General features: G+C 39.2%; 1 protein-coding gene across 1 annotated transcript in view; it reads right to left on the bottom strand.

The window, feature by feature from the left end:
* Positions 1–21,180: 21,180 nt before the first annotated feature.
* SLC36A4 (solute carrier family 36 member 4) overlaps positions 21,181–24,445 on the bottom strand; it is a 98,397-nt gene continuing 95,132 nt past the window's right edge. The window contains exon 9 of the mRNA XM_086742751.1: positions 21,181–21,708. Within this exon, the coding sequence (XP_086598877.1) occupies positions 21,401–21,708 (308 nt within the window). The 3' untranslated portion in view covers positions 21,181–21,400. The remainder of the gene's footprint in view (positions 21,709–24,445) is intronic.

Raw genomic sequence — 24,445 nt, 5'->3', positions numbered from 1 at the left:
ACCAATGAAAATTGCTTTAATTTGCTGTATCATTGGAATACTATTAACTCCTGCTTGGTTGAACATAATGCATGGTGGAGGAGGGAATATTTCAGTCAAATTGAATGAGAGTAATTTTTGGAGAAAGAATAACTTTCATTAATCATTTTCCAGAAGGGAACTCACTGACATCCTTACATCTAATTCTGATTTGCAGTCAATTAGTGTGCAGTTGCACAACTAGAGCAAACCTCCTTTTGCTGTTAGCACTGCACAGCCCAGTTGCCTAAAACTGAAAATAAGTGAAGACACAGAGAGTGTAAGTTCCCTGAAGAACAGGATTACAAACTTTTAGTGCAGATATAGTTTATCTGTTAATATTGTAGTTAATTATAGGTATTTTTCTTTTTTCTCCCGAAGTCTTATGCTTATATCATCCAGATTACTCTTGCTTTGGAACAAGAATAAGGAATGCTCTAGAAAAATCTCCACTTCAGGGATACCAGCTTTTGCTAAATTAGAATTAACTAATCTAGGATTCCTAGATTTATGAGGGGGTTTGGCTGTGCATATTACACAGGACCGACTGTCACGCTGGATTTTTATGCAGACTTATAGCAGAAAAACCTGCCTGGGTCATTCATTCTCACCTTTTATTTTTTCAGGATGACATCCTCCCTTTCCCTCTAGGGAGACCATTTATTATACACGCAGAGACTGCAAAACATATTTATTCATGTCAAAGACAGAAAAAAAAAATGTTTAATACTGTGCCACAGAAGCCAAAGTTAAGGGCTTAGCCCAGACACAAAAAATGACACTACTTGCAGGCACACTCCAGTTCTCATGTGCTATTTGTTTCCCATTTGGGCTGCCAGTGTATCTGCCCCTACCTGATATCTAAAGGGCTGTTCCCACCAGAGAGGACAGTGACCTGGGTGTTCTGGGCTCTTTCATATTAACTTCATTATTCTCTACCAAAACCTTTCCTAGCATCTGATCTGAATCAATATACAAAATCAGGTGACATGTTGCAAAATCTACAATGATCCTATGAAACCTTTCAGGATTTCTTTCTCATTTGCCAGGCACAAAGTAGTCATGTGGCATAACTCAGGAAAAAAAAAATAATCCCCAAATTATCCAGTTTTCTCAATACTATGTGGCTCTGGGCTACATAACCCATGTCTATGCTGAAATTCAGCTATATAAAACCCACAGGATGTCCTGGGCATGCTTCCCTTTACACCAGGCTGGATCTCCAAGAGCAGACCCCAGGCTGAGCACTCCCACCATGAGGCCAGGACTAGGTTCCCACATCTTGTTTCCCCTCCTGATCCTTGCTGCTCAGCGCAGTATTTCCACAGCAGATCACTTCACCATTTCATTCTGATAATCTGAAGGACATCCAAACTTCTTCATATCAATATTGAGAGTGGAGTCTAATGGGAAAAATATTTTTCACAAACCTTCCACACTCTCCAGTTGACAACTTCTGCCCTTTGTTTGTCCCCTTCACTTACGTTACAGAGCTCAGTACAGACCAGGTCACTCCAACTAACTGACCTCCTGCAAGGTGATCGATTTCTTTGTGTTAGCCGCGCTCATCCTCGGCTCCTACTGTCTCTAGGGCTGTCTCAATGTGCCACGTCCCAGGGTGCACTTTGGGAAACGGATGAAATCTTTGTTCTGTCACAGGAAAACATGTTGTCCTTGAGAAAGTTTATCTCAGTTTAGGCTCAAGATTGTGAGTTGGGAGATTCTGCCAGAAAATACACCTTAAATTCATCATAAATCCCATTGTATTTCACATCTTCTGAAGGGTTTGGGGAGATATGCTGAGACAGTACTCAAGTACACAGTACTTCTTGCAGGATAACATCAAAGATATTTTATGCGCAAGTACATTTGCAGTAACAAGAAGAAAACACTTCTGTCTGAATCTTGTTTTTAAAAGAAAATATGGATCCCAGTGGGTCTCAGGTAACTCAACACGTCGTGTCCATATAGATACAAGAGAGATAAACTACTTTGCATCAGCTGAGAACAGGGCACACAGAGCCTTTGGCTTGCAGGACATGAGCTGATGCGTGATGCTGTGTGTCAGAAAGAAAGGCTTAGAGCTCAGTTTCAGTGTGGGGAAAGGTGTAAGAAATCCAGGGAAGAGTGGGCCTGATCGGCTGGTCTTGCTTGTCTCTGCTGCAATGAATATCACCTTTGAGACAGAGAGAGACCAAGGGAGGCCAACTAGAAGGGACATAAAGGCACGCAAAACATGAGGAGGGAAGGGAAAGGAAATGATTCATTATTATAGTTAAAAGAAGCAGTATTACTTGGTCACAAGCCTCCAGGTAATAAAGAATTACCATTTCTTAGCTAATGAGAAATTACACCTATACAACATCTGAATGAGAATGCAGACCACTGAAAGTAATTCTTCACAAAAGGATGTCAGAAAAACTCAGGAAATAGACATCATTGGACCGCATTGCTGCCAAAAGAGCAGCTCTGCTGAAAAACCATCAGAACTGGGTCTTGCAGCAGTCAAACTCATCCCAGCTCTGGTGATGGGAGGTGCTGTGTGTATCTAATGACGTTTTTCCAGGGGCAAGGCAAGGCTTTTTTTCATTTGTTTTTTTTTCACTAACTAGTAATTATTCCAAGATCTAGCTATACTAGCTATACTTAAATTTATTAAGGATCTAGGTTCAGGTCCAAGAGGATGGGAGGACCCAAATCTGTGTTACTTCTCAAAGACTTTAAGATAAAACTTATGGTAAACAGAGGGGCACTCACTACGCAAAGGTAGTCCAATCATTTTCCAGTCTGCATCAGAGAGTGACACTGATACAAGAGTCAGGTCCACATAAAGCAAAGAAATCAGGAGCCCTTTCTAAAACACCCCTCTAAGCAATTATTCCTTTTTAAAAGAGTTTGAGGATGTTTTGAAACTAAGAGAGAGAACATTCTGAAACTTAAAAACTTCAAATTTTAAGTGTAAAGAAAAAGAAAAAAAAAGAACAAAAAAGGAAAACAAAAAGGAAGAAATCAAAGAAATAAGGAGGAAGAAGGGAGGAATGATTACAGCAGCCTTTAAGGAGATTTTATGAGAACACTGGTCTCTCACAAAAGCATAGAGAGCAGCCTGGGGTGTGTGTGTCTGTGTGTATTAATGCCAAAAGACAGAGAAAATATATAAATTTGAGAGTGACCTCATGGTCATCTATTCTAGCTGCCAGCCAAAGGTCTCCATCTTCTGCTGACTGACTTTACGTTTAATAGCAGAATAAAATACTCTTCCCAGGCTGCTCTGCTCATGTACACAAGGAGTGGAACAAAGGCAGCTGTGCTGGGTTATTTCTCAGTTGTATTTCACTTTCTCTTTTTGCAAGTGATTCATGAGAAGATTGTAAAAGGATCAAATGTATTTACCATTGCAAATTATGCACTCATTTCTGGTAAAATATATCATCCCTCCAGAAGGCACTCTGCATTTTTAGGGGTGGATATTTCGTGTTTCCCTTTGGGAACTTGGTGTGGCTGGTACATAGTCATGACACTGCTTCTTTTTTCCTTTATTCAGCTCACAGATCACAAACACGTTTAGAGATGATAGGTCAGAATTCCTGCAGGAAAGAGCTCACATTTAAAATTCCCTTAACAAATATTAATTTTATTAAGATCTGTCAAAAATAAATCATTGAAAGCAAATGGGAAAGATTCACAATTTATTAGTAACTTAAGTTATAATTTGAGTTGCGACTTTATTTTTAAAAAAAAGTTCCTGCTCTGCAATTATCTGAGGAGCATGAGCAGCCTTACTAAAAGTTCTACGTCTTATCATATACATCTTTAATAGAGTGCCAGGTCTTTTGAAATACCTCCTCCTAACCCCTGGATATTTACCTTTCTTTATAAATTCAAGAGAATCTTTCTTTATTTTCCCAATGGATTTTCCCAGATCAGTGAAACTTGCTACTTTACGCTACTCAAGAGCTTCTCCAGTCTGGCAGATAGATGACCTCTGCTTCACTGGCAGCTCTACAACTGTCCTGCTTGCAAGTTTAAGCAAAATATTTCCTCTTTTTGTCTCTTTAGTTCCATCCTTTGTGTTTTCTGTGTATTTTAGCAGTTAGATCTGGAGGGCAGAGACCAGTCTTCCATCAGCTAACTTCTCACAACTGTTAATGGAGCCCTGACTCATGAACTGTGTCAGCACCAAAGAGCCTCAAACCACCTCACATTGAATCTTTAACATTCAGTAGTTTTCATTTCTAGTATTTCACTTTGTCCTTTTCCTCCTCCTCCACAACATGCCCCTAGTTTTACTTCTGCTCTCACTCCCATTTCCAACTCTCTGTCTTCTCACTGTAGGACATTCAATTGCATTAACACACGTTCTTCTTTTGCTCCTGCATCATAACTGAAGAAGTTACTTGACACGAGAAATTGCAAAGATCTTTGGCGTACCATCTCAGTCTGCCAAAAATATTGCCCTTAGTCCCAACCTTATATGTTCTTCATTTCATTTTCAGTCCCAGGAGAGCTCATATTCAGACTTAGCTGAATTCTTCCTGAATGTGAGTTTTCCAGACACTGTATTTCATGCTCATTGCTTAATGAAATTATGTGCTATAATCCAATAGCATAATACACTGAAAATAAACTACATCAATTGCTTTGCTTTCAATGATCATCTTAGCAAAAAAAAATCTGGCAAGATTTATTCTTTATAAACATAATTATTTTTTTTTCCTCATGCTTCTGAGGACCAAATCGCTTTCTCTGTTAGGCTGATTATCTATTTCTCTATTAGGCTGGAATAATATAAAGTAAATAAAAGTAAATAACATTATGCCAACCTTGCGTGTTTTGTCAGAGTTTGTTCCTCTTATAGCCAAGAAGTTCTGGATACTGATCTTAACCAATATTTTCCAAAATAAGATACTGACTTTTTCTTGGTTTGGAGTTTGGCTGCTCATTTTGAGACATCTTGGATCTCATTGCAAGTATATTGACACCTTTGGTTTTTAGACACACAGAAGTACTAGCAAATTTTTTTTTAAATACTATCTTTTCTCCTTGCCCACTGTCCATGAATACAAATACAACTTCACTATCTTGGAGGCATATTACGAGGGAAAATGTGTTACCGTAACTTAAGATCTCAGACACTGTGCTAGTGAGGCACATACAGGTAGACAGCTCCATAGAAATAACCTATTTCTTCCTCCCTCCCCTTACACTACTGAAAATTATTACACTTCAGCTGTGGTTATATTACTTGTGCTAAAACATAAAATATTTTTCATCCTTCTATATTTTGTCCTTCACAGACAATAACAGCAGAATAAAATGGGTTGTTGTCCCATGGGAAATCACAGAAATGAGGATCAGGTTTATGCACTACAACTGTGACTCAAAAGATAATCTATACTTCTGTGCCACGTAGGCTGTTGTGGTTTAACCCAAGTCAGCAATCGAGTACCATACAGTCACTCATTCACTCCCCACTCCCTAGGGGATGGGGATTTGGGGAGAAAACCTGTGAGTTGAGATAAAGACAGTTTACTAGGACAGCAAAGGAAAAAATAATTTATATATATATATATATATATATAAAATAGTGATGATAATAATAACAATAGGAATAATAAAAAATACAAAACAAATTATGCAGATGCACAATTTCTCACCATCTGATGACCTAATGACCAATACAGTCCATGCCAAGCAGCAATCATGGAATGAAAAAAAACCTGAAAACAATTCCAGAATGATTCTGAACAGAGAGAGAAAAGTGAGCCAGCTCATTATCTCACCCCCACTTACATACTGAGCATGACGTTTATGGGATGGAATACTCTCTTTGGCCAGCTTGGGTCAACCGTACTGGCTATATTCCTCCCAGCTTCTTGCATCTGCACATTAGCAAAACCTGGGAAGGTGGAAAGTGTCCTTGGTCTCTTCAGCAGCAACTCATAACATCAGCATATTATCAACAGTCTTCACATACCAAATCTCATACTAAATCCATAACAAAGCAGCTACTAAGAAGAAAATTAGCTCCAATTGAGCCAAAACCCAGACATAGGCCATGCAGAAGGGCAAAATACACACTGTAATAGCCCTGATTTTTAGTTTACACTCATTAGGAGAAGTTGTTGATATTATATCTGGTGCTTTTTTTCCATTTCAACCAGCCATCACGGGTCTTCTGAATCCTACTCCTCAAATTGTGAAGGGCACTTTAGACTCCAAAACTACAACAAAGTCTTCCAACATTGAATCAAATCCAGACTAAAGGTGTTTCAGTAGATGAAGCCTTACTTGTTTTCGTGCAAGACACATCTTTTGGGAGCTGCACATTAAACTCAGAACAAAAGTTCTCTTCTGCATCTGATATTTGCATAATTACTTGAAAAGATGGCTGGACAGATGACCTGAGCTCAGGAAAAGGAAACTACACAGAGCTTTCCTAGCCCCTTCTGAAGAGGACAGTTGTTTCCAGCCCATCAAGGAAAGGAGATGATAAGCACAGCTGCAAGTAAAGTCAACTTTTAAATTGCTAAACCACAGAGGTTAAAAAAAAACAAAGTTTAGTTTTGTCTCTATATAAAATATTAATAATTATGCCACAAGGTTTACAACTATCAGTTGATACTTCTTGCCACGAAATCAGTGTGGAAAATACCTTTTTTCCATGTATCATTTGAAAAATAACCCTGATTCTTAGAAAACCAGTCAATTAACATGAAGGCTGCTCCATAACGAGCTAACTCTAAGCTTTTGATACCTGTGAGTCTCTGGCCTTCCCATCAAGGGGAACATTTCAAAGGTGCTCCAGCACTTTGTACTACAAACATCACCACTCTTGTAGAAATGCTTTCTGGACATTATATCAAACAGCAGAAGAAAGACCATCAACACTCTGTTCTGCCTGTGTGAAACTAATGCCATAAACCAATTATTTTTACTTCACATCTACAGCTCAGAGAATTCTCTGTCAAGTTTCTCCACATTTCTCTTCTGGTTTTGTGGTAATAAGATTGAAGGCCCTGTTGAAGGGACATTATCAACACAAGTAGTCCTTTTATTTTCAAAACCAAGTTAAAAACAATGCAGTGCCACCTGCATCTGTCCAGTGTTCTTTTAGTCTTTTTTTGTTCTCTTCAAATATATTTTTCTATTTTATAGCCTATCTGTTCTCGCTCTTTCCAGATGAAAGACTACAAATGCAAACAGATTCTGCAGTGAGGCCCGAGAACAACAAAAGAACACCAAGTAAACTAACTTCATCCACCTTATCCCACCAGTTATCACAGTTGGTGTTGACCATGTAAACAGGTTCCTCCATGAAGAATAAATATAATGAAGTCTGCTATCACACAGATCTGTGTTTAATGATGCTTACAGCCTCTTGTTTCCTTCCCTTCTTTAGCAAAACTCCCCATTCATCTCCTAGAAACTGAAGGGGCATAAATTGATGCAAGCTGTGGTTGCCTGCAAGGCCTTGGAGTGCTGCCACTACATAAGCACCCTCCTCAGGCAAGCATGATAGTCAGAGCAGATGACAATCAGGCAGGGTTCATTTGAGTGCCTTTGCCAGGGTCACACTTTTAACAAAACTTTGAAGAGTAACTGACAAAATTTTAAAGGTGACAGCTGTACCCTCTGCCAGACTGATGAACTGGCCAGAATGTGTCAAGGTCAGTAAAGGGTGATATGATAGGCAAAGATCCACAAACATAAGTATGTAATTCATTACCTTGGAGTATCTGGCTAAAAATCTCAAATTTCCCAGAAGAAAATGTCACGAGGGAGAAAATGGTTTAATCCATATACAAGCTACTATGGAGAGAGAGAACAGAAACTCGAGGTATTTCTCTATCAAAGAGAAAATTAAGGGATAATTCAGGTGTGATTGTTTCACACCTCCTTGAGGAATGTACGCAAAGGATTCCCTCCATAATAGACAGATGCAATAACAAGGCACAAAGACCATTGACTGAAGCTAGGACTATAAGGTCCAAGGAGGAGGGGTGCCATGCTGGATCTTGTTCTCAAGGAGGGACTGGTGGGGGATGTGAAACTGAAGGACAGCCTTGGCTGCAGCAACCACGACATGGTGGAGTTCAAGATCCATGGGGCAGCTACGCAGCAAGCTCTCTGCCCTGGACTTCAGGAGGGCGGACTTTGGCCTCTTGAGGGATCTGATGGGCAAAGTGCCATGGGAGGTGGCCCTGGAGGGAAGAGGGGCCCAGGAAAGTTGGTCAATATTCAAGGAGCACCTCCTCCAAGCTCAACAGCGATGCATCCCAATGAAGATGCAAAAAGGCGAGGAGGCCTGTGTGGATGAGCAAGGAGACCCTGGACCAACTGAAAGGCCTGGACCTTCATCCAGACTATCCAGAGCTTCTCACTGACTTGTCAGCCTGAAAATATTTTAGCTGTCACAGCTGGGGATCAATACTAGACCTGACACTACTCAATATTTTCATCAATGAAAATATAAACTATTTGTAAATATAAACGTAAATATAAAACCACTGCGGATAAGTTTCATAGACCTGATGATGGAAAAAAAAGCTGAGTGGAAAATAGTAACAGAGAGAGGGCACCATTCCGAGCAAGCTGGTGCTGGGGAAGCGATTTCATTCAAATAAGTGCAAATTCATATGCCTGGGAAAAAGAAATGCAATAGTTACGCACTGAGGGGAAATAATAAAATCTGAAAGGGTTACAGTGGACAGGCACGCACTACACTTCTGTGGTGAAAGACTACAAAAAGAAAAGATCACAAAAGGTTATTCTTGAGTGAGAGACTAAGAGTTCAATCTGTTTTCAAAGATAATCAGTAAATTATCTCATTCAAATGTTGGAATACCTTTATGGGAGAAAACACAGTGTTCTAAGTCCTGAATGGGAATTTAATCTGGTGGTGAATAAATTTTTAATTTTTTTTTTTTATTTTTAAAAAGGATGCCAGAAAGCATAAAGGAGACAAACACAAATTAGAAACTACAAACAAAATTCTAGCAGTGAGGGAGACTAAACTCTTGAGCAAAATACCAGAGGAAGTGTTGGATTTTCATCCTCTTATTGTTCTCACATAATGACCTGAAGCATTTTTGTTGAAGGGCTAAGGTTAGCGGATGTCAGGTAACAGTCTGTAAGGCACTGGGCTCGAGTTTGGGGATCTTCTGATTCCTTTTTCATCTTTAAGCTCTATGAATATGTGAACATTGTTGCCTTTACACTTTCACAGCTGCTCCTTTACTTGTTTCGGTCTCTAGCCAAATTGAGAACGAATCCAACACTTTTTCCTAGCCTTACTACAAGCAGTCCATGTTTTATTAATACATATCCATTTCTGCTCCAACAGTTGAATTACCCAGTAATGAGCAAAAAAAAAAGAAGTTTTAGTCCCTTACTCGTACTCCTGGGCTAGATACCTTTTTGCAATTTTTGGAAATGCCAGTAAAACTCTGCAGAGTATGAAATGAAACCAGCAAAAGTAGAAATGTATTTTCTGTGTATTTACACAGCATTTTGCAAAATATATTCTGCATTTTTTTTTCTTATATTGCCTGGGAGGCTTTTCAGCAGCATGCAATCATCTTGAACTGCATTATTTCTTGTAGATATTTATTTTGTCTCTGTGTGTATTATAAGTCAAATAAAAACTGATTTAATAGAAAAGGGTTTTTTTTTAAAAAAAAACAAACCTTCAGATTTGGGAGCTGTATGTGATACAGTTATTACAACAAAGTTGGACTGCATTTGTCTTTCTTGGGCTCCAATTAAAGACACCATTTAAAAGGCAGATGATAACAGCAGTGTTCAGTGAGGCTGCAGGAGATTCTTCAGAAGACAGGCGGCAAAAGAAGGTTCAGCTCAAAAGAAAAATTTATTCCCAACAAACAGTTCAACCAGCCTTAATCAGGATCTGCTGACAGAAAAAGGCCTGGATAAGAGCTTCCAAACTTCCAACTTCCAGATATTTATGAGTAAACTAGACAAAGCAGGGCTTGCAAGCAACAGTTAACTGCTGGCTGGGACAAGCTAGATGCCTTATATATCTTCTGCTTCTGCTTTCAAACTACATTTGGATACACAACAATAAGCTCATCAAACTAGTCCTGAGCATGGAGCTTCCATCCTAACCCTGAGCAATCCCACCAAGTCAAGAGCTAATGGAGCTGCTGCTGCAGGAGCCGGGAGGAAAACAGCACAACGTTCCTGGAAAAGCATGCAGTGGGATGTGTGACAGAGGAGCACATAAACAGTCCATTTGGTGAAAATGGGGAAAGAGAAGACCAGAGTAAACAGCATCTCAGGTGCAGAGCTCTGCAGATCTTCTTGGAGAAACTTGACTGTGTAGGGTCATAGGCCCATCTCCAGTATTCTCCACAGCTGGGGCAGGGAAAAACTCCTCAAAAGGTATTCAAGTTTCTCCAAAGTGATAAGCAACATCCAGAAAAATGCCCAAGCTAAACAGAAAAGCTGTCTCCACAGTGAAGTAAAGGTGAGGTTTTGCCAAAATAAAAGTAACTGACATGCTGTGCCCCAAAACAGCCTGTGTTCTTACTATGTAAGTATTGAGCCCTAAAAACAAGATTTAATCCATGTTTAGGCTTTGCCTCAGATCTGAAACAGGAGGAAATTCTACCTAGATGGAGAAAATGGATGAACTCCAGGTCTCTGGAGAGCATATAGCACAGATGGAGGACAGCATACTAGTCACACCATCAGGCATCTGTACCCAAGCCTAATATTCTCCTGCACGATCCGTGCTCAGTGACTGTACTTCTTGGGTACCCTGTTTCTTCCTCCAATGTTTCTTTGTCCTCTATTTGTTTTCCAGACAGGAATTACTCCTCACCAGGAACTTAATGCAAAAGGGGTCTCAGTGTGTGATGGGAGCCACCTATCTGCTGAGGAATTTGGAGCAGGCTGTCTAGAGACTAAGATGAAAATACTGCAGTTCCGAAGCAGCCTTATCCTGAACAGCTGTAGTAAAACAGAAAGGTGTTTGTCTCTTGCTAGGAGCAGCCTCATGGAAAGTCAGCCTTTGAGAACACAGAGAGTGCATTTACACAGATATTACTCATAGATAACTGCAAAATAATTGAAAATTAAATTCACTCCTAGGTAATAAATTTACCTTTCTCAAAAGTAATAGCTTAGGAGTCCATAAATATTTATGAGAAAGGAGGAAGAAAAATAGAAAAAAAAGTCAGGTAAAACTCATAATTTGTTCCTTTGAATTCCTGGGTAATATATAACTCACTGACTGTGAAATTTAGCCTTTTCTATCTTTAGATATTACCTTTCAGTTCCAGAGTCTTCTCTCCATGTCTCCCCAGAACAGAAAGCCCAAGAAAGGAGAAATTACAAAGCCAAAAATTTTTCAGTCACCCACCATTTAGCCAGTACTTCAGGACCTAGTGAGAACTTGCTTGATTTAAAATGTTTTGAAGCACACGTGATCTAAAGAAAGTATCTACTTATTCACATACGGGTAGATAGAAAGAAGTAGATACCTTCTTCCTTTGTCTCCATTCACTGCAATAAAACAGGGACAAAAGTCTGAGACCCTTAGCTGGGGTTATGAAAAGCAATAAAGCCAGTGAAAGGGATGTTTGAGACAAACAAACATTGGCTGATGGTTCCTCAAGATGATCTGGCAGAAACATTAGTTTCCTAATGCATGCATCTGCACCCGCCATGTGTTTTGTACATCAGCAGGAAAGAAAAAAGAGAGGATGGGTCAAGATCTGCAGGTGTTTCTCCGAAGTATGCTAAGGGTTGTACTGTTTTTGCAGTACAAGTCTAAGCGTTCTTAGATATTTCAAAACTATTGCTAAACCAAGAGCTCCTCACATGGCTGCAGAGAGCAGTGATTATTCATAAATTAAGCAAATCAAGAGTGAAGCTACACTTATAGATGAGATATTCAAAGAAGCATAGAGGCGTTAGATGCATATTATCCTTTGCTAGTTAGAAACCCTTCATATTGCTAATGACAATATTGACCCCATATCACTAACAGAGTTTAGGAAAAATGCAGGAATGTCTTACCAAAAGTTTCTATGTCGTTCTAAATTTATGTTAAAAAAAAATGTGAAGATACAAATAAATGCTAGGGAGGTATTTTGTAACACAGAGCAATGACATTTGTTCATTACAGGGATGAGGCAAACAGAAAATGATGTTGCCTGCCAAAGTTTGATGGAACATGGAATGACAATACCCACATAACTGCTCGTGTGCTAATTTACAGGGGAGAATCTGTTGTATGGCGAAGGGAAAAACTAATAAATACCTGTAGCTTGCAGCAAACATTGCCTGAAGTGAGCCACCCATACCCACATTTATGTATGCAGAGCATTGAACACTCTCCATAGTTACCTGATGGAGAGTCCCTTCCCAATTATCACGGTGTTAGTATGAGCCAAGGTTTTCAACAGTAACTAGCAGACCTGAGGATCTCACTTGCGTGCCTGACTTGAGATATTGCAAAAAAAGAGCCAGTATTTCAGACAGTTCTCAGTAATTGTCCTCTAGGTTTGATCTTTTGATAGGAGTACATTGTATTATTGCTCTTGAAGTGTCTTCCTTCAGTAGCAAAGAAGAAGGGAAATAAAAAGAAAGGCAGCAGTTATTCTCACCTGCTTAATTGCTATGGTGAGCCAAATCCTTGCTGAAGCTGATACAAATCTGAATTATTTCCTCAAAGCATGGCACACTGGAGATCTATGTTGCAGAGGTGCTTTCAAGACAATTCACAGTGAACTGAAGCTGCTTATAAACTTCAGAGGACGTACACTCTTCAGGGAAATGGATTTATTTGCTATGTTTGCCTATTGAGCTCAGCACCTTGTCTTCAGTGCTAGCAGGAGTTTTACTTTACTTTCTGTTTGATTTCAGAATACTGTGATAGCTTTCTATCTTTCAGTCTTTCGACTGATACATTTTTATTGAACATTACTACTTCTGTTGCCTTACCATCCCAACAACTAATTCTAACACACCATGAAGAGAAAGATGTAACCTATATAGTACCAACCAAAAAAAAAAGAAACAATTTCTCTTTACAAATACATGGCAGTAAAGATTGAAATAAGGTGTTCAACAACCACTGCAAAACCAGAAGCTATGCAGTTTGAAGGAAAACTGCAAGGCAGAGTTCTGTTTGCTACCATAGGGTAGTTCACCTTACTGCAGGACAAACTTCTTCACACATTTCTTCATCTGTCTAAGTCCCAAAAGAAATAAACTACATTGGGAAAACACTATTATATCAACAAATTTTGCGGTGGCTTTGCAATGTCTATAAGGGGTCTTTTCTCTTTGAGACGAACAACAAAACTGTGGTAGGAAAACTGTGATGCCAGCCCGGCCTCCAGCAGTCCCAAGATTCATAGCCTTGCTCTATACTAAAAATTAAGAGCATTATAATTCAGGACATTGAGAAGGGTCAGTCATCCTACTACACTTTAATTAAGAAATGTAGCACTACAATTTAACAAAGGAAAAAAGTCCCATACTATGAATAAAATATCTCCAATGTGGAGGCCCAGGGCCATCATTAAAATGCAAGACAAGCTTCTTACAAATGGTAGCGTTGCCTCCAAAACAAGAAAATGCCAACAATGACAAGACAAAATCATAGAAGCTGTAACTAGCAACTGGCACTACATGTGATAGTACAAGGCAAGGTGTGTTACAGGAATTAAATGTAACATGGCAGAAATGCATTTGTAAAGAGGAAAGATAATCAGCTGAGCTGGTTGAAACTGATGGAAACAGAAGCTGTGTTCGGACCAGAGGGGAAGGGAAATCTCAGGAAGAACAAGAGCTTGACTGCCTGATCCAGATTTCTGTGAACAAAGCAAGCTCCAGGAAACCTGTGTAGTCTGAGGCTGCAAAAAAAAACAGGTGGGAAGGATGGGAAGTTCAGAAGCAGCTTGTAAAGGCCTTAGGGGTGAGCTGGGACCACTGCTTTTTGCTGTGGGATTTTCTCAGCAGTGGATCAGGTCTTGTGAGGTACAATCTCCACGGGTTGTCCCCATGCACTTGGACTACATCCAGAAAAGCTTTCCAGCTTCTAGCCTGGATCTTCATCTCAGCTTTTTCAGCTGCATTTCAGTTGAGACATGGCCCATGCTGTTTCTGCTCTCCTCCTACCTCCCCAGCTCAAATGGTGGGTTTTCCAGAAGAGAGCTATGGCTAACTCTGGTCTTTGACCTGGGTGACTGGAGAATCAGACTTCAGGACACCTATTTGAGATACAGCTCAAGTGCCCCAGCAAACAATCTTTGGGGCTTGCCTAAGAACAATGAAGCAAGCCTTTCCTTGAGTTGTCTGGGCTGAGGGCACAGGAGCACTGGTATTTTAAGGAGTTTTTATCAAGGGTGTGCCTGAGAGGCTTCTTTCATGGAGTCTGCATCTGAAGAACTCCAGGCTTTCTAAGCCAAACTTTCCATTAGTGTCTTGGGTTATTTCAGAGCATGCCAGGAGATCATCTCTTCTGTACAGTGCCTTGAGTAAATTTGTAGGACTTGGCAGGACATTTAGTGCCTGTGTTGTAGGCAAAAATAGCTTAAATTGTGAATGCTAAAAGGCAGCAGATAATTAGGTGTATATATGTGTGTTAGGGGGTGAATGTCCAAAACTGAGCTACTGAACTCTGAAGTAGAAAGCTGCTATTTGCTTGCTGCAACTGGTATGGGCTGGCTGTAAATTTTGATAACACATGGACAAAATCAGAGTGGCAAATCCTGAATTCTGCAATTAATAAAGAAACCTGAGACAGAATCATCAGTTAGGATGCTGATCATGCATTGTACTTCTGTACACAGACTATTCAGATGAGGAAAACTAGGAAGCAGTGATGGAAAAGAAGGCTTCCTGAAGAAAAGGGGTCTTGGAAAGAAGAGGACCAGGGAAGTTGTGGATGCCCCATCACTGGAAGTGTTCAAGGTCAGGTTGGATGGGGCTCTGAGCAACCTGATCTAGTGAAAGATGTCCCTGATGATTTATGTTATCTTTAAAAGTCCCTTCCAACCCAAACCATTCTATGGTTCAGTCATTCTGTGAAGAAAAAGGTGAAGATCCTGGCAGGAAGAAGGATCCTGGAAGTAGGAAAGATCCTGGAGATGGGGGAGATGCATGTAGGGAGACAAATGCTGGGGGATGCTTGCGGACCTCAGCCAGTAATGCCCAGGACTGGTAACTACAAGCACTGACCAACACGAATTTGTGCCCAACCTTCGTGCTGGGAAGGGAACTCACGACTCGGTGAACGTAGTGCTGAGGGAGAGCAATGTGTGAGATAATTGTGTGGGGTAAAAGCTCTCATCTCATTAGCAAATAAAACACTGTATCCAGAGCAACTACAGGTTGTCACTTACAACCTTTATGCTTGTGGGTAGGAGGCACACGGTCTCATGGTTGGTTGGGTCTATCCAGCCAATGGGGACCTCACCAGGGACTTACTGTGTCTGCAACCATTGTGCCTGTCTTCAGAAAGCACACAGGCCCACTGGCTGGCTGGGGGCTATTGTGCCACTGTTGCACGTGGTCTTTGCGACACTATTGTTGGTGTCATCTTTGGCACTGCTTAACAGAATGGGTACATGTGGCTCAGGAAGCCTTCCAAGGAATTTCCCTGCTTCCCATCTAAAGTAACAACCACAACAACAATTTAACATACCTTGTTTCATCTCTTAGGTCACTCCACTGAACGCAGGCACATTTTCCTATTAGCATCCCTGCCAAGAGATTCTGATCCCTCTGATTCTCGTCTTCTAAATCAGCTGCTAACTGGGTTCCACAAAACAAACAGAAATTTGAGATTCCTGGAACAAATTTATTTCCGATATGCATTTATGATATACAGGTGTTCTGATGAACAAAGCAGAGCATAAATAACAGCATGACTTAGTGTAAAATTGAGAGCCAGGGACAGAGCAAGCCTTACTTTCCAAGCCAGGAGAGATCACTCATTGCAAGGCATAGCAGTGACTTGCAAGAAAATTGCTTACACTGGAAGAGAAAGGTAATTTTAATAAATATCTATGAAATATATTTATTTACATTAAAAAAATAAGAACCTTTCACCCAGGTGGACTTGAGTTCAGCAATTATAATAGTAATATAGAACAAACTGCAGATGGATGTCTAGATGTCTACACCTAAGATATACAAAATAATCTAAAGTGTGAAGTGTTGGCTACAATGTCTATTTCTGTCTAACTTTTTAGAAATTACTTCTCCATGTATGAGAGGAGAATAATGGAATTTAGTGTTCCCTATAACCAGTCACCTAGGGCCAATTTTTAAAAGAAATAAACAGATTTAAAACACTCTCAAAATTTAGGAACTGAAAACTCAAGTTAAAAGGACTTGGGCTCTCAGAAGTAGGAGTGCTGCTGAAAGCCAACTTGTAGAAGTGCATGTCCCTAACAGCTAGATCCAGGAGGGAATGTGGCCATACGTCTGCTTTTGCTCAGCCTTTAGGGAGATACGGATTCAAATTCTTCCTGACTCTCCGGAGACCAAAATCCACCTTTCCAGTCTAACAGCTACAGTCTCTCTGCTGGTGTTAGAGGACTCCCAGACCATTCCGGGTTTCTTATTTATAAAATAGGGTTTTTGGTGGATCGCTCTCAAGGACATTCATATACTACTACTGTCTAAACTGTTTTTATACAGGCAATCCTATAATGAGTTGAGTGTTTCTGGATGCCTCACTGAGCACACCTTCAAAGGGCTCTGTATTAAAACGGGGAATATAAGTACTTTTGCAAAATTAGGTCTCCAAATTTGTATCTGATAATTGGTGAGAACATGAAAGATGATGTTACCACCTTTGTTTCCAAAGAGTAATTTCAAATTTAGATAGAAAGGATAGAACTTTAGTATCAATTTCTTCCACATCTAATTATCCAACACCCATATTTAAAGTTAAGGCCAAGTCCATACTAAGTATGTAAGAGCTTGTCCAATTTTTAAAAGTCTGTCTTTTCCTTTGCAGTTTTCCAACAGGGAATTGGAATTTCAGTAGGAACTCCTGGCTGCCCTTGTACACTTAGAAATTATCTCATTCACTAAAGCACCTCTAAAAACATGCAAAAGCCTAACTTTAAGTGTGCCTTCATGAAAACCCTTGGAATGGGGGTGGGATTTCTTCAGGAGTGCCTACGTGACTTTGAAATGAGATTTATTATTCAATGAAAGGTCAGCTCTTGAGCTTGCCATTCCTTGGATAACTTCAAAGGTAAATTCTGCATTAAGACAGTGATGTAGTGGTGGTGACAAGGCAGGATAACAGTGAGTTAGCATGGTAATATTATTGTAGTCTTTATTAACACAGAAGATTTAAGTTACAGAACATTAGGCAAACTCACCCTCTTATTTGCCCAGAATTTGAGGATGAACAGTTACAGACAAGAAAATGACCCAGTTACTTATAGTGCAGCTAATGATTAAAATACATTAAAACTGTTAACAATATTATATTGTAAAATATAAGTGCATGTACAATATATAAATACAATAGCTTTCTCCTCCTTGTCAGGAACAGAAGCCAATCACATACATTTTTCAGTTTAATTTAGCTTGCGCTAAAGTACATTTCCATCTTAAATATATATTAATGTAAACTGTAGCTATTAAATCTCCCAGTTTCACTCCCCACACCTTAACTTGCAATTTATATTATAGTACTTTAAAAGCTGAATGAACACTCATTATTCAGAAGAGGTTTCCAACAGAATATCCTATCGTTTAAATCTTTGGCACTGTTTCACAGGAACACTCTTGTTATTGACACTTTGTAGTTTTTTGCTAAATGACATTTCAGTCTTATCCAAACCAAGATACTCTGACTCCTGACTCTTTCTATTTGAAAGAGCAGGCCACACAAATGTAACTGTATGAGTGTTAAAATAACAAAAATCCTACACTGTAGGAGAAAATTGATATTGTGCAAAATACATTAATAAACATTTTAAAGATTCAAAAGATACAATATTGTTAGACATGGCAACACTGGCCCACTGCATAAACACACTACTTCAAACCTGGTCAGTCAGTAGCAGCACGTCGGCCTGAAAAATCTGCTCCCCGGTCAGATACGGCAGTGAGATGCGTAAGGGTTTGTATTTGGGCCAGGTTATCCAAAGTTTGATGGCTAAGAGTAGATTACTCAAACCTATCAAGCTTCTAAACAAGTTGCTTGACTTTCAAAAAGATATGCCACGTTCATCAGGGTACCAAGGCCGCCTGTTTTGGTTCTAGGGACACAGCTCAGCAAGTCTTCACGGATAGTACCATGTCAATATTCACTCGCACTGGCCAAAATCACCCCCAAACTCTGACCTGGTCAAGTCCTTCTGCACCCTGGCAGAAGCACCTTCTCAGAGCTGCTCACAGTCGATGCAGAACAGATGATATGAATGGACTAGACAGTTCTTTATTCTCCAAATATCCATAGGCAGAAAGATGCAAAACTAACAAGAAAACTTTCATTTAAATTATATCAGTCCTACTAAAAATGTTCCATGTAGAAGTATTTAATGTCAAGTAAAATATGCTGCACAGAAATTCTATTCTATCAGTGTGTAGTGTATGGTTTAGGTAAACAACAGATTCATTATGAAACAGATGGAAACACTTAGATCCAATGTCTTTTAAAACAGCTTAAAGACTAAAAAACCTGTGAGATTAAAAGCTGGTTACCTTTTGGCTCTCTGCTGAGTACCTGTTTGCTCCTCTGTGGTGCTTTCATACGACAGGTTAATTCTACAGTATCATATCTGCAGAGACTCATCCCTTTAAAGTGCCTGCCAAGTATTTAACTTTGTCCACACTGAAATGAAAATAAGAGCACTGCTCAGAACAAATACATGCAGTTTGAACTACATGCTATAATGAATCCCTGTCAGAAATTCCCTCATCAACATGGAGATGAAAGTGCTCAAATAGAGTCATCACATGGTAGATGATGGGAAATATTCTGAAGAGAAAATACAAATACAAATATATCTAGCACTATATTATTTTAGGACAGTAATGCCAAATGGTAGATTTCTGAGGAATATACTGAAGGCAAGCTAAATATTACATATATTTCTATCTGAATTTGTATGAATACAGTAGAGAGGTTTCGGCATACCATACTTACTGGGGGAATGTTGGAATTAAAAATATCCCTTAAAAAAAGGAACTTCTTCATAACAGGAATGAGTATGATAAATAAAGTTCTATTATTGTACAAAATATAGAGTGTTTTTAGAAAACAAGATCAAAAATACAGCTTTAGCATTTGGATTGAAAGTCACCTATGAAGTGTGAGCCAGAAAGTCAAATACAAACCCTGAAAATCAGGATTCTGGCTGGGGACTCAGCACACAGGTTTGTTGAAGAAAACTGATTTCCACCCAATTACTAACTTATCAACTTGTTCTTTTTTTCTTCCAAAATGGACAAAAGAAGCAAAAACTAATAAAGGGCATGTTAGATCCTACTTAAGGCAGAACATAAGAATGCAAAAATAATTTTTATATGTTCCAATAGAAATATAGACAGGCAGTTGTCAGACTTCTACCAATAGGTAAAAAAAAATATACAGTTTTTCATATATTTGTATAGTTGAAATCAAAGATAAAGAAATGGTGTAAAAATGGTCAGGACAGCAGTTACCAATATGTACAAAAATAAACTACGTCTCATTTGTGGCATTGAATGGTTTTGCATCATTAAAGAAAGTAATATTGCTCTCATAAACATCCCATAACTTTTCATTTAAAATCCAAAAGGAATATATAATTACTTTCTAAAAAAATACATTTTCCCATGTATACTCTCTGTCTCATACAAGCTGTACCTCTCTACTAGGTACCAGCAGTGGAAAGCAAGCCCTGAGACAACCCAGATCTTCAGACAGCCCGCAGGCAGGTGGTGCGCTGTAGGGACAAAGGGCTTCAAAGCAGACACCCCCGGTGCCCCCCAGCTCACAGCGCCATGGAATCACAACTTCTTTCATAAATAATCCACAGCTTACACCTGTGAAAGTATGGCATAAGCTCCACTCTAGAAAGTAGTGTCTCATCCTTTCCTTTCTCATACAGAAATTAACATAACGAATCTTTAAGCTGCTCTGGACAGTCAGATCTCTGTGGCTCTACTGAGCATCACAGTTGCCGTTTCCTTGAGGCAGGGGTCTGGCCATGCTGAACAGGTCACGGTACAGAAATATACAGTAACAGACATGTAAAATGGCAAGAACACTCCTAACTAGCTACCTTTTGGTCTAATAAAAGATCCAGCCTTTACCTCTAAACCTTACCTTACAGTATTGTCCATTCTTCAGCTTAAATGTTAAGATAGTTGGCATGAAAAAAATGCCTTTATGTTTTACTGTCATGTAACCCACCACCAGCAGTGAGTGGTCTGCTATAATAATCAGGAAGGGCTTGGTCCTTCCAGTTGCTTGAAAAACTCCCCTTGGAGACAATATGGAAAGACTGAACAAGAGTCACAGTCATTCCACACAGTCCACTCTCATTTCACACATACTGAGTCCCAGGTACCAGAGCCAAGCAACTGCAATGACCCAAAATCTTTTCCACAGCAAACATTCAAGTCCTCAGAATGGAAATGAAATGGAAATAAAAAACAGAGCTGCTATTTTCTAAACCTACAGTGTCTCTAGTTCAGCGGGGTGCAATTCACCCCATCAGAAACAGCCAAGAGAAGGTCTATCTTATCACGGAGCTCCCACTCCAATCCTTAGAACAGAGCTGGAGTGAAAACAGTAGTGTCTAGACTTGGTGCCTAGATATGATGAATGGATTGACTTCCACCTTTTCTGAGGAGGAAGGCATCTTAACTTCCTTATAAAAATTCTTCTTTTTTTCTTGCAAATAACTTAAAATCATATTTTCTTCCTAGATTCAGGTATATATTTTAAATCATGGAATCACAGAATACTTAAGAGTTGGAAGGGACCTTTAAAGGCCATCCAGTCCAAGCCCCCTGCAAGAAGCAGGGACATCTCCAACCAGATCAGGTTGCTCAGAGCCCCGTCCAACCTGGCCTTGAATATTTCCAGGGATGGGGCATCCACCACCTTGCTGGGCAACCTGTTCCAGTGTTTCATCACCCTCATTGTAAAAATTTTTTCCTCACATAAATTAAGTTTTTCACTAGATGAACAGAGGTTGAGAATAAAGTGTTAACACAGGTAGCAAATGGGAAGGAATGAAAGAAAGAACAAACAAAAGAGTGAGAAAGGGCTGCATGCTATTTTTCAAAAATTCATTTGGAAATGGAATTTGTAAAACACACAAGTCTGTCATCCATCTAGGATTTCTTGTTAAGGAACAAAATAGTTCACAGTGCCTAGTTATTACTTTAAACCAACCACCAAGTTTGTAGCATTCAAATTAGCAGAGATGCTCTCTGTTGTGTTAGCTAGAACTGTGGATGTAGGATAAATTATTTCTTCAACCGTCACATACGTCCCTGTTAAAAATCCAACAACTCCAATGACAGCTATAAAAATGTCTTTAAATATTGTCCATAAACTTAAGTTCTCCTTGTAGAAAGTGAGGATTTCAACCAGAGGTGGCAGAATCAGTGCCAGAGTGCTGCTGCTGACAGCTCCGACGAAAGAAATCACCAGGTCTAGGCGAGGGATCAAAACTGCTACAGCACCTAAAACACAAGAAGAGTAACAGTGGCTTCAGGTTCAACATCCTCACAAAAAGAAAACCGTGACAAACACATAACCTAGTGGTTCATGCTTTTTGAAAAGTTCTACCATTCGCTGTTTTTTCCAGCTACAAGTGGTATACGATATATAGATTAATGCATGTATTTGTGAGTAAGATACACCTTCATGCTCATGTGAAATACTCAGTTCCAAATCTGAATTTCTGCACGAGCTGGCAGAGCTTCAAGTTAAAGTTTTCTTGTACTTACATGGTAAATAAATTCGACCTGCAAATCATAGAGAAATGAGAAATGTGAAATTGTATGGAGATGTTTTACTTTTTTGGTTGTTGTTGGGTTTTTAAGATGAAAGAATAAAGTTCAGGAAAAGCAGGGGAAGGGGCTGTTGCATGCTGTCCAGGATATCACTATTAATTACTATATATTACTAATTATCTGAAAGTGACATAAAATTATTCAAAATGAACCAAACCCACTGGCCACTTGGCAGTCCCACAATCATTTAAGTCACTTTTACCTACAAACATGCCTCTTGAAAAATCTTGGTCTATACAATTTTATGTAATTTGTAAAATGAATTATCTAGGATGAAGCCGAATGAAATGAGAAAGGACTTGTGCCAAAGTTAATAAAAGTCACAAAGTACCCACCTCTATAGCTTCTGCCGTCATAGTTCCCCTCAAGCCAGAAAAGTAGGCACCATGAGTGCCCAAACACCACAGGATGAGCGCTCAGCCCAGACTGACTGGCAAGCTCGCTTGGTATGTGCACAGCAACACACAGTTCATAAGTAACTGACAAGTGCAGAGGAAGTATATTTGCAATGACCGCTAAAACTCACAGCTAATGAATATGTTGAATGCTTTCTTCAGAAGCAAAAGAGAGGGCTGCACCTTTATTACCTTGCCAACTTAATAGATGTGGTGGGTGTATTCATTAGATATAGATTTGCAACTTCTGTAATGGACCTCTTTGACTTCTACATGTGTCCAGAATTTAGAAGCTACTCATTAATTTATAGTTCATAGTCCTGTTTGAAACATTCTGCTTTATTACAAATAATGAGAATATATTTCATACTTTTTTAATTGGAAAAAATAAAACTACAGTTTATAATTGCTTCGAGTTACAGAAAAGCAAAATCCTGCGTGTTGGTTTGGATCGCATAAAAAAATCTGTCTGGCTCATACAAATTTGTATGAATCTGGGCATTGCTGTGGGATGAAGTTTGGAAACGTGTTTCAAGGTTTTACTCAGTGTCTTATTTATCCTCTAACAACTCAAGAGAAATACAACTAATGTTTATTGTCTACCAAAGAATGTACTCAAGAGTTAAGAAAGCGGCCTGGTTTCCAAGAGAAGTAAACAAAGGGCATTCCTACAGGCAGAGAGCCCGACTGTCCCAGCCACACATAGGCTTTAAAATACAGAGCCAAGAAGAAATTTTGAATCTTTATCAACTGTCACGAAACCTTCTGGTTTGGAAGCTCTGTGAATCCCAACTGAAGAAAGAAGTCCTACAGTATCAATATGAGACGTGTTTATTGGCCAACAGGCAAATTGTCTTCAGGCTCGAATAAAAGAGCAAGAGCCATACAAACAAAGCATCCCAGAGAGATAACGAGAGATTACAACGTATTAATTCTACCTTAAACTCTACAGTCTAATCTCAAAAACCAGTAATGGATTCACCAGGCTGTCTCAGTCACTCATTTGTGTCAGCTGGGGCTCTCTGGGGGGAGGAATACTAGAGTAGAATGTTTCGATTTTCTTAAGCAACATATCATATGCTTAATGTTACTCTGTTCATATTTTAATGCTGCTGCTTTTAGAACTTTCTCTCCTTGTTACAGAACAGCACATCCCTAGCCAGACATGCTGAGGTGATTTCAGTGAGATCACTGGAAAAAAAAGTTTTTCCATCTCTTTGCTACTCCCCAACCTAAGTGTGTTCTAACTGCAGATGAAGTCAAATACATGATTACCATATTCCAATACTTGCGCTAGTATCAGATATTGAGATGCTTTATTTCTATCAAGAAGTAATGTACATGCCATGCTAAACCCTTGAGCAAGATGGGCATTGCTGTAATTAGGATCTATGGATCTAAGTAAAGACTGAATTATAATTTTGGTCCTATCTATACATAGATCAAAAGCAAAACACATTATGACTTCATCAAGAGATTTTTAATGATACAGCTCACTTAAGAAGCCTTTTTTCCATGTTTCTAGTAGGACTTAATTTATTTATAAGTATCTTATAGGAAGCCAGAAAGCAATTTTAAAATTTAAAAGGCTAGTAATACTGATAATTTCTACTAAATTTTCCTTTATCCCAACAATAAAGCTGTTTAGTATTTCTTTACTGAAATCATTAAAAGAACTTACTTTCCAGATATTACCAGATTTTAGATTTTCTCTGATATTCAAACATAATTCTGACAAAAACCAAGTCAGTGGTATTTATACATGTGCATCTGAAGCAAAGAAATAACACATACATTACCAGATTGCTAGTATGGCCCAAGCAAATTGTCCCAACAGCAGATTTTATAAATATACGTGGTCAAAAAGACTGAGGGCTTCTCAAGCATGAGAAATGTTGGGTATTACTAGGGAGTGGTAACCTCACACAATTGAAGAGCAGAATCATTGTCTCAAGCAATACACAACCAGTGTTCTTCAAAGGCGGGGATAGTGCTGGAGAGGTTCCTGT

Source organism: Chlamydotis macqueenii, chromosome 1 (assembly GCF_036417535.1).
Source record: "Chlamydotis macqueenii isolate bChlMac1 chromosome 1, bChlMac1.mat, whole genome shotgun sequence".
In the NCBI taxonomy this organism is placed as follows: Eukaryota; Metazoa; Chordata; class Aves; order Otidiformes; family Otididae; genus Chlamydotis; species Chlamydotis macqueenii.
The sequence above is the reverse complement of the archived record's forward strand: the minus strand, read 5'-3'. Positions and strand labels throughout refer to the sequence as shown.